This window comes from Monopterus albus, unplaced genomic scaffold (genome assembly GCF_001952655.1).
Source record: "Monopterus albus unplaced genomic scaffold, M_albus_1.0 scaffold46.1, whole genome shotgun sequence".
Classification (NCBI taxonomy): Eukaryota; Metazoa; Chordata; class Actinopteri; order Synbranchiformes; family Synbranchidae; genus Monopterus; species Monopterus albus.
The window spans coordinates 2,987,716-3,003,371 of record NW_018127926.1 but is presented as its reverse complement, the minus strand read 5'-3'; the positions used below and the strand labels follow the sequence as shown (position 1 = coordinate 3,003,371).

The following is a 15,656-nucleotide window of genomic DNA, read 5'->3' as shown; positions in this document are numbered from 1 at the left end:
TCATCTACCCTAAGAAGATTTTTGACTGTAGATGATTCTGCTTCTACTTTTTAACTTTTTTATTGCATGTACTTTTTCTGATATCTATTAAGCTTCTGTGTACAGTACATTAACATTTTTTCACCTTTACATCTTCCACCAAGTCCTTTTTTGTACTTTCCTCATCCCATCCTGTAGCCTTTGCTATCTCCAGCCCCCTCTCCACACCAACCCCGCCCAGCCCCCACCCCTCCATCCTGTCTGCAGGCTGCCAGGCACAGATAAGGTGTCTTGGCAGGGAGCTGGAGTGCTGTCCTTTGCCTCGCTGAGTGGAAATCCAGGAAGCTGTGTTCACGCCACATCGCTGGAACAATAGGACAGGGAGGGGAAGCAAGTGCGATGAAAATAAAAAAAAAAAGGCTAAAGAGAAGAATGAGTGTGTGACAATCAAAGCATTGCCCTGCCAAAAGTAGATGCCAAACTGGTTTAAGATTAAAAATAAATAAATAAATCCCTTTAATCGCCTTGTGTTTTACGGTGTCTATTATAAAAACCACATTGTCATGAAGGGAAATCCTCAACCTTTAGTCCTCAGATAGATACAGTTTTGACTTTTGTCAGTGTATTCGACGACTGTAGATTCTTATCATCCGGTGAAACTTCTCAGTGATTTTTCATTTATCTCTAAACAGATTTTGGCTGTTAAAGGCTATGACCTATAGGCATTTAGAGAGTAAATACGACTGTGGGAAGAGCAAGAAGACCAGAGGAGTCATACATTTTCAACTCAAGAACAAACAAGTCCTCCAACCTGAGAATATGACCTGTAGGACCCTATCAGTGGCACACCTACCAGACCTTTGTTGTAATGGCAACAATCACACACTCTATTTCAACTTCGTGATCATGTGGATGTACTCATCTGACACAACATCTAATTTCCTCCTTAACTGGTGTCATAAGTACCATGGTCCCTGGATGTTGCCCAGCTATAGCATGTTACCATTGGTCATACTGACCTGCTAGTACTCAACTCTTTACAGAACAATCCACAGTCCAAAGACATGAAGCTTAGGTTGATTGGCGACTCTAAATTGCCCGTAGGAGTGAATGTGGGTGTGTGTAGTTGTCTGTCTCTAAATGTCAGCCCTGTGATAGATTGGCGACCTGTCCAGGGTGTACCCCGCCTTTCACCCACTGTCAGCTGGGATAGGCCCCGCTTCCCTCTTCAGGAATAAGCGGTATAGATAATAGATGTGTGGATGATGATGCAGTGGTTAACGCTGTCACCTCACAGCAAGACAGCTCTGGGTTAGGACTGGCTCCAGCCCCCCTGTGACCCTGCTCAGGATAAGTGGTATAGATTGATGGACAATCTGACACGACACATGTCCTGTGGCTGCATTCACTGCATTATGCTCTGCTGGGGCAACCGCCAGTGAAGAAATGAACAACTTTGGCTCCTCAAAGGAAATCTCCTTATGTTTCTGTCGAATGTTGGTATAAAACGGCAGATTTCCAATAAACCTCTGCTAACCGATTCTGAAGGCCAATATCAACCTTTGACCTTTACATGATGTATAATCGAGAGCTGTACAACAACATAAAAGGCCTTGTACATCCAGAAATCCCATAAAGATGAGAATAATTAAAAATAACAATAATAATTCCATGAAACTATACTGAGGTGTCTGTCTGTTACTATGTAAGCATCTGCGTAGCTTAGATCTGTGGTGTGGCTACACAAGCTGCCATCCCCAGTTCCGCTCCCTGTCTGATTTACAATCAGACGTTAATCAGGGACACATACATAAACACTCTGTGGTGTACCTCTTTCACAGTCTGTCCACATGTGCATACAAACACTTTCACAAACGTAACACTCCACCTTCCTGTAGCTTCACCCTATTCTCTTTGCCTCTCTCTTACTCTCTTTTCCAGCCAGATAAGTCACAGATATGCAGTAAATGACGGGTTTGTACAATGTTGCAGGCTTGGTTTGATTCCTATCAAGGTATTTTTAGTGTTTTTAAAGATGCAGGACACGCATCTTGCCACTCATGGCAAAAAAAAAAGCTATTAGAAAACAATGTATCTCATCATACAGTGTCTGCTTTAAGTCTTTTAAGTTTTTACACTGCAACCAACATGTGAAATGCTTTTGCTCAGAAGTGTTGTCTTGTATAATTTACATATGACAACTTAAGCCTCTAGTATAACTGACCAATGAAGGTAACTTAGTTCATAACTAAATAAATTACTCTGGCGTGTGTGTGTGTGTGTGTGTATAATATCAGTGAATTCACACTATTTGAATTACCTCTCTATACTGTATATATTGTATGACAGCAGATGGTGTCACGCTATGCAGTAGTTACTCTTCAAGTATAAAAAAAATCAACATCATGAAGGACTGAAATTAAACATATATTGTGCAAATCCTGGCACATACAGTACACACCTGCCTTCTCCTCTCTTTACCCCCTGTCAGTCACAGTAGTGCCCTTGCCTGACCGGGACACCTGAATACAGTAATGTGCCTTCAAAACAATCTGTTCTCCTATTCAGATATAAAGAGTAGTAGTAGCCCTAACCCTAACCCTTCAAATTACGAGAAAATAGAGTTTTGAATTGGGACCTTGCGAATGCAACTGCACAATGTTGATATTTCCGCATCACATCTTGCTTGGTTAAGCCTTCAACACTGTGGCTAAACAGTGGACACCCAATGTGTTTCATATCCAGCCTATACCTTTTTAGAGGAGACCTATGGTCTCCTGCAGGATAGCCTCTGGAATTCCATTTAGTATTGTTTTTCTAGCCACAATTTTACTTACACACACACACACACACACACACAAATTGGAACTACATTCATGCTTTCTCTTCACTATACTCTCTTCACCACTACTGTTTGGTGTCATGACATAACCTGATGCAATGTCTCTGCTGCTTTGGAACCAAAAATATTACTCTTCTTCTATTATTGTCAAATAGTGTTTGACCTCAGTCTTTATCAGATTCCACATGAAAACTGATCCACCTTCAGTGGTCTGTTAATGATTCTATGATTCTACATAAACAGTCAATCAGCTGTAGAGGGCACATATGAAAGCCACAAATGGAGATCAAGACCTGTGCTTGACCCTGTGTGACTCCCCTTTCATTTGAAAGTGTTTTAACCACTGCTGCTTCACAAAAGAGTTTTACAAAAAGCCTGAATTACTCCAAAAATAAAATCAAATAAATTCAATATGGAGGTAAAAATCATGACTATGCTGGCAAACATATTAGCTTTACTAATCCAGAAAGGAGAAGGGCACATCTAAATCAAATTTGAGCCCTTAGGCTGCTTTTAATCATCAGCATCTCACAAAGTCAAACTGATGTTAACCCTGGTTTTTGTTCTTTCTTTGCCCATTCTCTCTGTGCAGAATAACACCAAGTCTTTTTGCAGCTGCTGTTTCGGACTGTTTCAGCCGAAAGGTCCTTCGTGACTGGTTGTTTGCCATGACTAAAATAATTCTTATAACCTATAAGAACCTATATTGTTAAAACAGAGTTTAAAAAAAAGGTGTCAGGGTGTCATGAAGAGGGGTAGAATAGCGGAGAGACATCACACCGTGCCCCATTTTCACTTGATGTACTATATTAGACAATAATTGGTGCTTGTCTATTAAAATAAATATTTCATATTGTCATCAATCCAATTCAATCTAATTGAAGTGCATTAAACTCACCCAGCCTCCACCTTTCCTCTTTATAGCCCTATACTGTAAGAGAAGGAAAGTATTCCTCCTGCATATCTTTTATATTTTAAGGGAAGGCAAAACAAACAGAAAAATAGGCAGAGGATGTGAGTGCTGCTTTCCTGCAGCCAAACCAGAGAGGCAGTAAATCATAATCTCTGAGCCGAAACTGAATTCACCACACCTATCAAAACCTATTTAGGATCAGAGGCCAGAGGTCCAACCATTTACTACTTGTGAACTTCCCCTTTTTTCTGCAGTCCTTTTCTTTCAGGGGAAGCGAACTGATAAATGAAAGCCAAATACACATGGATAATCCCCGGCATCTTTCCAAAAAGGAAATTATGATATTTGAAGTTATGAAAGTGTTTCCTGAAGTGAAAGAAATACACTAGATTTTTAGGCCTGAATCATGATCTGAGAAAAACATAAGCAGATGCATACCGGCAGAAAGACAAATATATGCCCTTCTACAATCCCCCGCCCCCTTCTCTTATTAGCTCAGACCATTCATGTGCATTGTGATTTACAGTATATTGTGGCAGAAATATATGATTTTTTTTTTTTTCACAAAGAAAAGAAAGTGGTGGAAAACACGAAAAGGTCCTTCTGGCTAGAGATGTGAAGAGAGGAAATTACATTGATTTAAGTTCAGCTTCTTTTGGCATCTGTCTGCATTCTTTGCTTTTCCTTTTTAAAGTGGAGGGGTTTGTTCCTTAGCCGCTGGTTTAGATACAGTCAAGATGTGTTTCTTTTGTTATTCTTTTGTCCACAGTGAGCTGATGAATGGAAGCATCTCTATGCTCTATAACAAAAACAACAGACAGCTTGCATATTTATTTATTTATTTGAGGATGAGCCAAAACAAACTTGCAAACTGCAAATGAAACATAAAAAAACTTTATTTAACTGTGTTAAAGTCAATAGCACTCAAATAACAAATTATAAGTGATTTCTGACTGAGGAACATTAAAGATCCAAGCTGTGTATTGACATATATGCTAAAAGAAATGGTACTGAAAATTGGGCAGACAATGGCAGGTGGTGTTAGAACTGTACTGTGTTGGCTCAACACTTTGAGTTATGTATTTTAGCCTCTTACACTCACCACCTAATTTCAAGCAACAGCACTTAAAATGACATGATTGCTGGACTTTGTTTTGGACCCAACATCCCAAAGAATGATTCAGCACTTCCTTTTTTGAAAATTGGTCATAATATCCATCAAAGTGTTTCAAGCCCTGGTCCACAGGGCGAGTTTAGCTACATTTAAAATACTTGACCATTTCCAGCAATATCTCATCTGTGACTTGGCTTTGGAATTCTCTGCAGGACAACAGATGCGTGACTCTCTACCACGGTGAAAGGCTTCAGTTTGGGATGACTGACAACAGTTTCCCTGCTGAGATCAGCCTGTTTAATCACCTAATTTCCTGGTTGTGTAAATCTCGCCATTTACAAAATTCACTTGCTGCAAACCAGGAGGCAGTGTATAGGGTTTGTTTCACCATGACTGGCACATTCCCCTAGCTGCACGCTGAGGCAGTTACATAATAGCAACAACCTGTGAAAACCACTGCAGAGGAAGCTTTCAGAAAACAGTGCATTGATTTAACAGTCAGGTAAACAAAGACACAGCACCAAATAGTTACTTCACCCAAGGAAAATTTGCTTCATTTATGTTTTAGCTTTCTCTAAAGGCTGCAATGTAATTATTAGTTCAATTATCTATCAAAAGAACAAACTAATTCATTTACATTTCCTCCATGTTTTTGTTTCTGTTATATGCTAATGTTTCCTCGAGGAATTCCTTGAGGAATGTTTTCAGCTGTGTCATCATCACCCACTATAACATTTTCTTTCCTAGGAGAAACCTGAGCCTGCTGCTTTTACTGCTTGACATCCTTTAACACACTGGAGCAGTTAGGATGGTCTTGATCTCCAGGACCTGCTGACCTTTGAGGGTCTCCACACAGCACCAAAAAGATGCTTTGCCTGCGGAGCCAAAAGACAGAGTGAGGGGAGACTGGACATCCAGAGGTTTAGAGGTTTGTTTCTGGCTTAACAGACATGCCAGACCTTAGGATGAATGTACACATATGCAAACATCAGCAGCTGTGCGTCATGTATCCCAGGTGTACTGAGCTACTGATTAGTTGGTTGGTGCTATAAGAGACCTCATGCCATTCTTTGACGTCCCAAACAAATTCCATCTGGTTTACAGCAGTATGACAGAAACAACGCAGCAGCCTGGGCTGTCAGATGCTGAGATGCAAAGCGTGTTCTTTCTCTCTCACCTCTGCTCTTTCTGTTTTCTACTTCTATATCAACAAACATAAATCCTTTAAATTACAAGTTTTTGCTACAGCTTGAATATGTCATTAAAGCATGGAAAATGAGGAGGAAGGAAATGCACAGAGCTGCTGCTACTTGGTTTGAGTGTGAAGATTATACAGGGGCTTTGAGACTGTTTTAGGTCTTTCCAAGCTGTCATTTTGAGCCATAAATGAAAGCCCAACTACACTGAGGGAGTCAGCCAAGCAGTGGAGGCTCAAGGACTTCATACATTCAGTCTTAGTTTCATATCAAGCCAGCACCACTTCCCAGTCTTACTCATCTAGCTGTAGTTGTGTACCTGCCTCCCAGCCATCCATTTTCTCTCTAACTCCAATCTACTTCCCGGCATGTGACACAACTCAGAGCTGTGTTCAGACCCACTCCCAGACTTATCTCATTTCTACTTTTCTGCCTCTCCATTTGATTGACACATTTCACATTACCACCTATTTAAAAACAAAAACAACTGTCCTCTTTATCTCTCTTTGCCTGCTTCTCTTATTTTCTTTGTTTCCTGCTTCTTTTTTCTCCCTCTCCTTCTCTGTCTGCCTCCTCTGCTCCACTTATGCATCCCAGCAGTCTAGATTTCCTTTCCTCAGGTTATAATAGTTAGACTGTGAAATCACCCAAGTCCTACACCCCTCCCTTCATCCTTGTGTCCTTCTTTCCCCTTCCACTCCCCAGCATCTTCCTCCCCCTCCACTTATCCCATCCCTTCTCTTTCTACTTATAGACTATCTTTATTATTTATGGCCTCAAGCTTGAAAATGGGTGGGGCAACAGGGCTGTACCTTGCCTATGATTGCTCATGTGTTGTTAGGAATCAAATAAAGTGAGGGTTGAACTACAAGGTTTAAGCTTCGGTGCTGCAGCCCTGCAGAGCATAACAGAGGCTACCCAATCTCCTCTGAGCCCCATACTGAAGTGATTAGGCCACAGGAAGCTGAACCTGACATTGCTGACACTAGGCCCCCCTACCACATCCTGCCTCAGTATCTACCCACACCACATGACACCACCTCGCGACGCTGACACTCGACTCGCTGTGGCAACCGCATGGCTGATTTACATCTTCTGATATGGTTACAGAGGATGGAGGAAAGTGAAAAAAAGCCAAGAAGAAACCTGAGATGAGTGTAAAAAATGAAATAAAAATGGCAACTGCTTCCTTTTCGTTTCCCTGTCTGGTGTGATGGCAGATGTAAATAGGATAAATAAATAATTCTGCTAATGTGAAGCCTATTAGCTGCAAAATGGATAACTGCAGGTGTTTTATTTTGGCTTCCGGGATAACATGGATCTATATTATATTTAGTAATGGATGATTACTATGGTATTTGCACTGAGGAATTAAAAGAGGAATTGATTTTATTAACAGTAAGCAAAGGCTTCTGGTTGCCTTCTGTGTAAATACAAACAAAATCTTTGGCAGTTACATTTTGTCTTTATGAATCCAGTGCTTTTTAGTTTAGCATATGTAAAAACAAGACAGTGTCATAAAATACTTAAGAGTAGACAAATTAATGATTAAAATGAGCTCCTTGACAGAGCACTACTGCCCTCTTGTGTTTGGGGTGGAAAAGACAGAAGTGAGCACCTGGAAATTACACTTGATTAAATCTTGGTTTTACCCCATCTGTGGAATTATAAGTGGGATAAAGACATGGATTTTCTCCACTCACTCAAAAGATAACACAATCAAAACCATTTTTTAACAACTTGCTTTATTAGCTTGCTAAATCAACAGAAAGTTTTTCACCATACAGTGGACTTCTTTTATTTAAAAATAGGAGTATAATTTGCATTCTGCATTACACTGTAATGCCATTTTTATAACATTAAAGTTTAAGTGTTATATTTCATGCTAATTTAAAGTTAATTAAAAGTATTCTTAATAAACCTCTATCCCATTCAGGTTAGATTAAGTACATTTAGATATGTTCATGAATTTCTGATGAGTGGCCAACAAATCTGAACCAGTCTATCCAAAACTCCACAAAACTGTCGTTTTTGCTATTATTTGTTCACTTCTTCTGTCTCTCTCACACTCTCGTTCACCAATCAAAATGTGTCTCTTTTTCTAAATAGTGATTGCTCCCTGTTTGACTCCCATCTCCGGTGAAAGTGTTTCATTTCACTAATGCAGCGGTGATACCAACTCTATTTAAAACGGGAGTCTCACTGAATACTCTCGGGGCCGTGGGAATAATCAGAACACTGCAGGATCCAGCGAGCAATACAACATCCAGTTAAGAACAAAGAAAATGGAAATCAATGGCAGGATATGCAGATTTTTTTGACATGTCAACGAGAAACTAATCTTTTGGGAGTTTGCCCTCTGTTGCCTTTTCCAGGTTAAAATAACAACTGAGCTGGGAAATATAAAATGTGGTGTTGAAGAAAGGGCATAACACCTACCTAGCTAGTTGTGTGTGAAGGTGCCCTGAAACAATCAATAAACAATACTGCATTGCAAGCAAGTCTGAATCGCCTAAGGCACGAACATATCCATAAATGCACAGCTACCAACCTTAGGAATTCATTTAAAACTAAGCACTGGATTAATTAAAAGCTGCACTGTGTTTTATGCACAGTTATATATGTCAGTTTGTCGACACTTGAGAAGCTTGAGGAAGGTCTCCATCTTATGGGCATCTTTCTTGAAACAGCTGAGTAAGGTATAGTCTCTCATAACAGATTCCAGCATCTCTGGCTGCCCATCATTATGTAATAGGCCTTGCTCACTGTAGGTTGTGGGTAGCATTCCCTCATCCAGCATCTGCACAGCAACGTTTGGAAACACGACAGAAATATTTAAAAAAACAATAATGAAAAAGGAATGTATTGTCTTGTAAAGTGAACGATTAGAAAAAGAAAATTTCTAACATACAATGGCTGTAAAACAACTCATAATGTAATAAATAAAGCATATATTGTATTATTCTTCCAATAATATATTAAAATTATGATCACCTCATACAGTATATTTCTGAACAGTTGTTATAAACCTGACTTAACCACACCGGGACATGATAATATGACTGTATTCTTTAAACAACACATTGATTGATATTATAAATACTTGACATTAGTTATTTCTGTATAATGTGTATGACTAAAAAAGAAATCATTGCAACCTTGAGCTGAAATGTAGTCTTACATAAGATATTCTGGAATAAGTGCCTGTTTTTTCCAGCTATCTGGGTTCAGAGCAGTAAAGAACATAAGCAAAACAAATTCAACAATCTAGTTATCTAGTTTATCTATTTCATTTTTTTTTTCATTTTAAACAATAACTTGCCACAATGTTCATAATGTAATAACTTTGGCAAAACTTTATACGTTATTACATTGCAAGTTAAAAGTTATGTTGTGTTATTGCTAATCATTTTTATTATATTATTGGATGATTATTGCAATAACAGATTTTAGTACTTTTTCATATACAGTTATTATATTATGAGTTATTACAACATGGGAACATCATTATGGTGCCTGAAATTTAAGATGACTTTAAAATGAAGTGTACTGTGATTTGACCCACCTTTTTGATAAGGACCATCACCCCTTGCTCCAGACTGAGTAGTTTCTCAGAGACCCACTTGGTCTTGTTGAGCAGCACTTCAGAAGCATCATCATAGAGATCTAGCGTAGTCTGCAGGTAAACCAAAGGCTCGATCCATGACCGGACCAGCATGAGCACAGAGTGGAGCAACCATTTGTCCTGCAAGGCACATTGGTAAAGAGTTAGAATTAAAACAAAACTGAATTAATGATTGTCATAAAGTTGGAAATGTAAAAACACACTCCAAAACATTACACAACACAGCAAAACAAAACAGAAACAGTAAAAATGAGCTTCTTGTATTTATGTTATTGTGCAATCATTTGTATCTGTAATGAATAGCAGCCATTGCCCTTCAGAATGTCTGTAAGATAAAGTAAATCATAAACACTAGTGATTAAAAAAGAATGAAGAACTTAGTAACAGCATGGCTTATGATCAAGGGCTTCTCAGCCACAATACCTTCTGCAGCAAAAGCTGGCTGAAATGTCATGGGTGCAGCAGCTGAGCCTGCCTAAATTCCCCTAGGCAGAGCAGACTCTAAAGCAAGTGCAAATGACCACCACGCAAATGGTCATTAAACTGCCGAGCCAGCAATATATCAACAGAAAGGGCAGAGGATAAATTACTAACATAACGATGAGCCTTGCAGTATATGCAGTTTCAAAGATCACATTTACTATTATAGTGATGACACAACGTTCAATCAGCAGTTTCAGTATTACTAAAAATGAGTCCTTAAAACTTGCTTATGCTATATACACTTGGCCTTTGTTATGTGTAACTGCAGTACTGTGGAACTTCACATTGACCAAATTACAGTTGACATCAGCCAAATCGCCCATCATTGCCTTTGGCTCAGTCTAGTTTCCACTCTAGTGGCTCAGCCGACCTTTCTCTTCAGATAAAAGACTGGGCTCTGCTGGACAGCAGACAAAACCTTAGTTGGTACAGACCAAAGTGTTAAGAAATCTTATACGTTTTTGAGATTTGAGGAACTTTGTGTGTGTGTGTGTGTGTATAAGTGTGTCTTTGTATTACATTATGGGGACCGAAACCTGTTAATGCATTAACACTGTGGGGACTCGGCCATCCTTGTGGTGACCAGAGGCTCAGAAGAGACCAGAGGCTGGTCCCCACATGAAAATCATTGAATTCTAGGGTGGCAACATGGTTTAAGGTTAAATGGTAGGTGAAGGGTTAGGGTTAGGCAAGTAGTGGTTATGGTTAAGGTTAGGATAAGTCTACAGGAAATGAATGTAAGTCTATGTAAAGTGCCCAGAAAGAATGAAAACACAGTGTGTGTGTGTGTAATTTATGCAAACAACTGACCATTCAGCAGCTGACAAGGCATTCACTTACACACTTACAAAAATAAAACTCAGGCTGCCAGCACCAGTGCAGCTGCAGGATGTGTATGCCATCATTCATGCATCAACACTATGCAAAAGCATGCACACAAACACAAACACATGCACATGGCTGCATATACACACAAACAGAGGTGCACCCACAATGCCACACCTAACAGATGAAGATAAAAGATGTGACAAAAGAAACAAAACATATGATATTTTACTGTGTGGTTATCAGTGGCTATGCACTTACAGACATCTGTTGGATTTCACTTTTGGAGCTAGGGATGGGTAATTCTTTGGTGATGCATGCATAGCCAGCCTGATTCCTCTGGAGTCGCATTGGAAAGGGGACAAACATCTCCTGCACAAACCAATGAAGTGCATGCATGCTAACGCATACTGTACATACAGCAATTGTGATAACTTTGACTCATTGACCCATTTATCCTAAACCTTCATCTTTGACAGGTAAAATTAAGAATAAGTTTGATTTTTTGTTAAGTTTACTAACTATATTCCAGAGCAAAGAATGTTCAAGAGATTCTGTTGGTTTTAGACAATATATTAAAATGGTTACAGTTTAGTACAAAACAGGGCAACAACACTGTACTGGATTTTTTCCCATAACCTGTCTGAAAACCTTTAGTTCTCTTATCTATAAAATTACAAGAACACACAATTCCAGACAGACACAAAAAAAAAAAAAAAAACATCCGGAAAACAATGACAAAAGCTTCACCAGGCTTGGTCACTGGAGACGCAGCAGAGACCATTTTTGTTCTCCAGCTTGTTCTCATCTGTAGACCCTGTGCAGCGTCTTCTCAGTAACAAGCCCTACATCATCCAATTTCAAAGACCATTTTGGATCTGAAGCCGCAGTGCAATTGGGATTCATCAGGCTGCAAAACCTGTGCTCTCACTACTGCAGTATATCATTATCACATTCGTACAACTCCACTGTAGGCTTGATTCTTCAATAAAACATCTTTGGCTCACAAGAGAAATAGAAGATTACTCTGAAGCCCGGCAGTGAAGTGATGATCATGTCAGAATCAAAAGCAAATAACACACTGTGTAACAGAAAGTGTCACCGCTTTTGGTCCAATATACTGTGAAAAGGGCCAACAAAAATCCCTTTTGCTGTCACTGTAGAACCCCTTCCTAGTGTTGCTGGATTGCATGTAAGATTCCACGATGTTTAGGCAATGTAGGGCTCGCTATTAAGAACATAACTCATAGTAGAAAACAGCAGAATTTCATTGCTCTCTAGTTGACTCACTTTTATAACTAACAGGTTTTTCTGTTGTGTAATACATACAAAGTAATATTAGACAGATTCTCATTCTCACAGAATTCTGCATTGCTGTCGCTGGAGCTTTTAAAGATGGATGTCTTCAGCACTGCTTTTCAAAATGCTGGTTTCACTGTGTCTGCACTTAATTCCAAATCCTTCTTGAATTGTCTCATTTAAGGCACAAAGAAAATAACTGTCTGTTTCCCTGTAATGCTCATTGTGAAGAGTGATTCAATTTAACCTCAGGCTATATTTTGTAAACATATTCTCTAAGGTCCTGTGGATACGACAGGTCTGCTGAAACATTTCCCCTACAGTGCACAAGTGCAGAGATTCATTTTTAGGGTACTGGTTGGTGTTACTCACAAACAAAGAGCATGATTCTTCTGAGACACGGTAGATGAGCTCAGCATGCTGGATGACTCGGTCTAGAAGCTTCTCTTGGGAGATGGAGGGGCAGCGGGTGAGGCTGCCCTGCTCCTCCTTACAGACTAATGGGATGCATAAGGTAAGCAGATAGGGCCAGAGCAAAACAGCCCACACAGCCCTCTGCATGCCTGAGGAAAACCACATAAACACAAATTTAACAAGTGTTTACAGGTAGATACTAATGTAAAAACATGGGCAAAGCACAAACTCCTGATGTATTTCTCTGTTGTTTGCTTTAGTACTACCTGATTTATCTTTGTCACAGTGAATATACTGCACATCAAAATCTTTGCCCAACTAAATACACTGTCAATTACACAATTACAAAACATATTCAGAACTTTCCTTTTGTCTTGAAGTGTGATGTATTACCTGCCATCATGTCCATTCTATCAGTATTCTTCAGAGGCTGACTTCTTTTATAAACCCTGACCAGGCCATGAATAAAGAAAAAGGTCATTTTGGTTTTGCGTAGGTTCTTGAAAGAAGATGCTGGTTTTCCCAAACCAACGCATTTCTCTTTTCATGCATAATACCAAGATGGTAACTAAGCCCAAATATTTTTATTCCTTATTCAAAGTTATAAACTAAATATATCTCATTTCCAAATATAACTGAATATGTGAAATCTCCCAACTGATCTGAATTTAAAAAACAAAGAAATGTTTTGTGCATTTGTATTCCACCCAGCATCCTGATAAAACGGGCCAGTAATCCAAGAATAAAGATTTACACAGATTAGATATATCAAACGAAAGATCACATAAGGAATGGGCTGAAGTATTAATGTAGATGTCAACATGCATGACAAAGAAGGCTGCAGAAAAGACGGCAAAGAACTGTAAATAGATGCAGCAAAATGGGGTGAAGAAATAAAAGAATGGGAATCGTTGGGATCTTCTTTTTTTGTATTTTGACATTCATATTCTATTCTGGTCAGAAAACCATGGGTGTATGACAGTAACTCTGCCCAGAAGCTATGGTTTCGCAATTGTAATGAGTGTGTTCAGATGTCATAGAAGGAAGCACATTTTTAGTAATAATCCATTCCTGTTTCAAACAGTGCCAGCCGAGGTAGGCGTACAGAACAACATGAAATGCTCCATTTTGCTGTATTCTATTCTTTTTTTGCCTAGAACATTCACACCAGTACTTATTTTATCTGTCCTTTAAGTCATTTTTTAATGTATTCTAATAGTGTAATCCCCTGTAATTATTAAATTACAGAGGATGAAGTGTCCATCAATTTATAAACACATATGTGTATTCAGGATCCAAGTTACAGAACATTTCTGCATCAACACAAGGAATAAAATAGCCTATTATTGTTCAATAAACTGCAATAATATTCGCATTAATAATGACACAAACCAATTAGAATTTATAACTGCACCAAATAAGAAAGTATCCTTAAAGTAGAGGGACAACTCACAAGAGGCTTGAGCTCAAATGTTTATTACTTCGGTGAAACATGTTTAAGAATAAGCTAAGACAGACATGGGATCAGAAAGCAACAGGTGAGAGGTGTTGTGTTACTGAACTCAGCGTCACAGTCATGGTTTCTCATCTCATCTTCAAGAGCCTGAAGCCTCATGTCACGTATATCAGCCTGTGTCATATGAAACAGTGTTCTCTTCTTATGACATCTTTTTCTCCTCCACTTTTTCCTTCAAAAACACATTGAAGAGATGCAGATTTTCAAAATTAAAGCATACCTGCCCCCCAAAAATGTTCAATCTATCTATATAATCACCCCCCTATGTGAAAACCTATTAAATGTGCAGGGAATTTAAAAGAATGGTTATTTTGGGAAATCTACAAAACATTGTAGTTGCGAGTACAATTCTGTAATATATTTTTGTTCAAACTAAGTGCAGCCTTACACAGGTTTAACCTCAGTTCTTATTTATGCTAGATTCTACACATTAAAATTAAAATGAGTTAAATAACATAGGTCCACACCTTTTAATCAATCCCATTTTGGCACAGCAATGAGGATCTGCATGAAAATGTGCCAAAACTATAAAGTGTTTGCTGTTGAACTGTTAATAACTATAATTATAACCTTTCATGAAAAGATAGAGCCAGAAGTGCAGTACAAAACAGAATTAAAAGCTGCATCTGCCTGGAAACAACAACACAGCATAAGCAGTAACAATATGTAGAATATTTGATAATATTTTAAGAAGGAAAAGAACATAAAACCAACAGAATGATGTGAATACCAAAGTGATGTGAACACCAAAGTTCAAAATTCACACTCTACATTACTAATTTGATGTTTGCATGGGTTTGCATTAAGCCCATGCATCACTGTTGTTTCCTTGGCAATCATTTCTTAACCTTTTGCCCGGTCCCATGTTAATTTTTCATGCTTGCTGACAAGCCATCTGGCATGGTATGTACGATATATTTCGTTACTGACAACTTATTGGCTTTTTTCCATTATATACTGGACCGCTGAAAACCAATGAAAAGCTAAATGTCATTCTGTTTCTTTCCTAGAGTCCTTCTGGAGTTGTGAAGACTGATGCTGCACTAAAAGTGGATTTGACTTGATCCAGTAGCATAAACAAAACACTTCCATCATATTTCTCCTGGATGTGTGGTATGGCACATGGCCTTTTTATGCTTGTTATCACAAAATCATAGATTTTATTTATTCCTCACAAACCACTGCAAATGCATGAGGAGGTGGGTTTGCAGATGGACTTTGTGTTTTGTTTTTTTTAACCTGTTAATGATTTTATAGATACACTGGTAAATGGAACATCCTCTGTTAATATGTCGATTTTTGGACTTTTAATGCATTAAATTTGATCCTTGTGGCCAGTAAATGCACCTCCTTGGGCATTTATCTTGGAGTTTACTTTGAGACATTTCTGTGTTTGGGGCAGTGTCTGACAGTTTTTAACAGTCATTGCAGAGTTCCTCTGTACGCTAGC

At 38.8% G+C, this 15,656-nt stretch overlaps 1 protein-coding gene across 1 annotated transcript; it reads right to left on the bottom strand.

The window, feature by feature from the left end:
* Positions 1-7,792: 7,792 nt before the first annotated feature.
* On the bottom strand, positions 7,793-12,855 carry smtla (somatolactin alpha). The gene is made up of 4 exons (XM_020600369.1): positions 12,648-12,855; positions 11,239-11,351; positions 9,610-9,789; positions 7,793-8,844 (listed from the first exon to the last, which is right to left on the bottom strand). The coding sequence occupies exons 1-4, from the start codon at positions 12,853-12,855 to the stop codon at positions 8,650-8,652; spliced, it is 696 nt and encodes a 231-aa protein (XP_020456025.1). The 3' UTR covers positions 7,793-8,649.
* Positions 12,856-15,656: the final 2,801 nt, after the last annotated feature.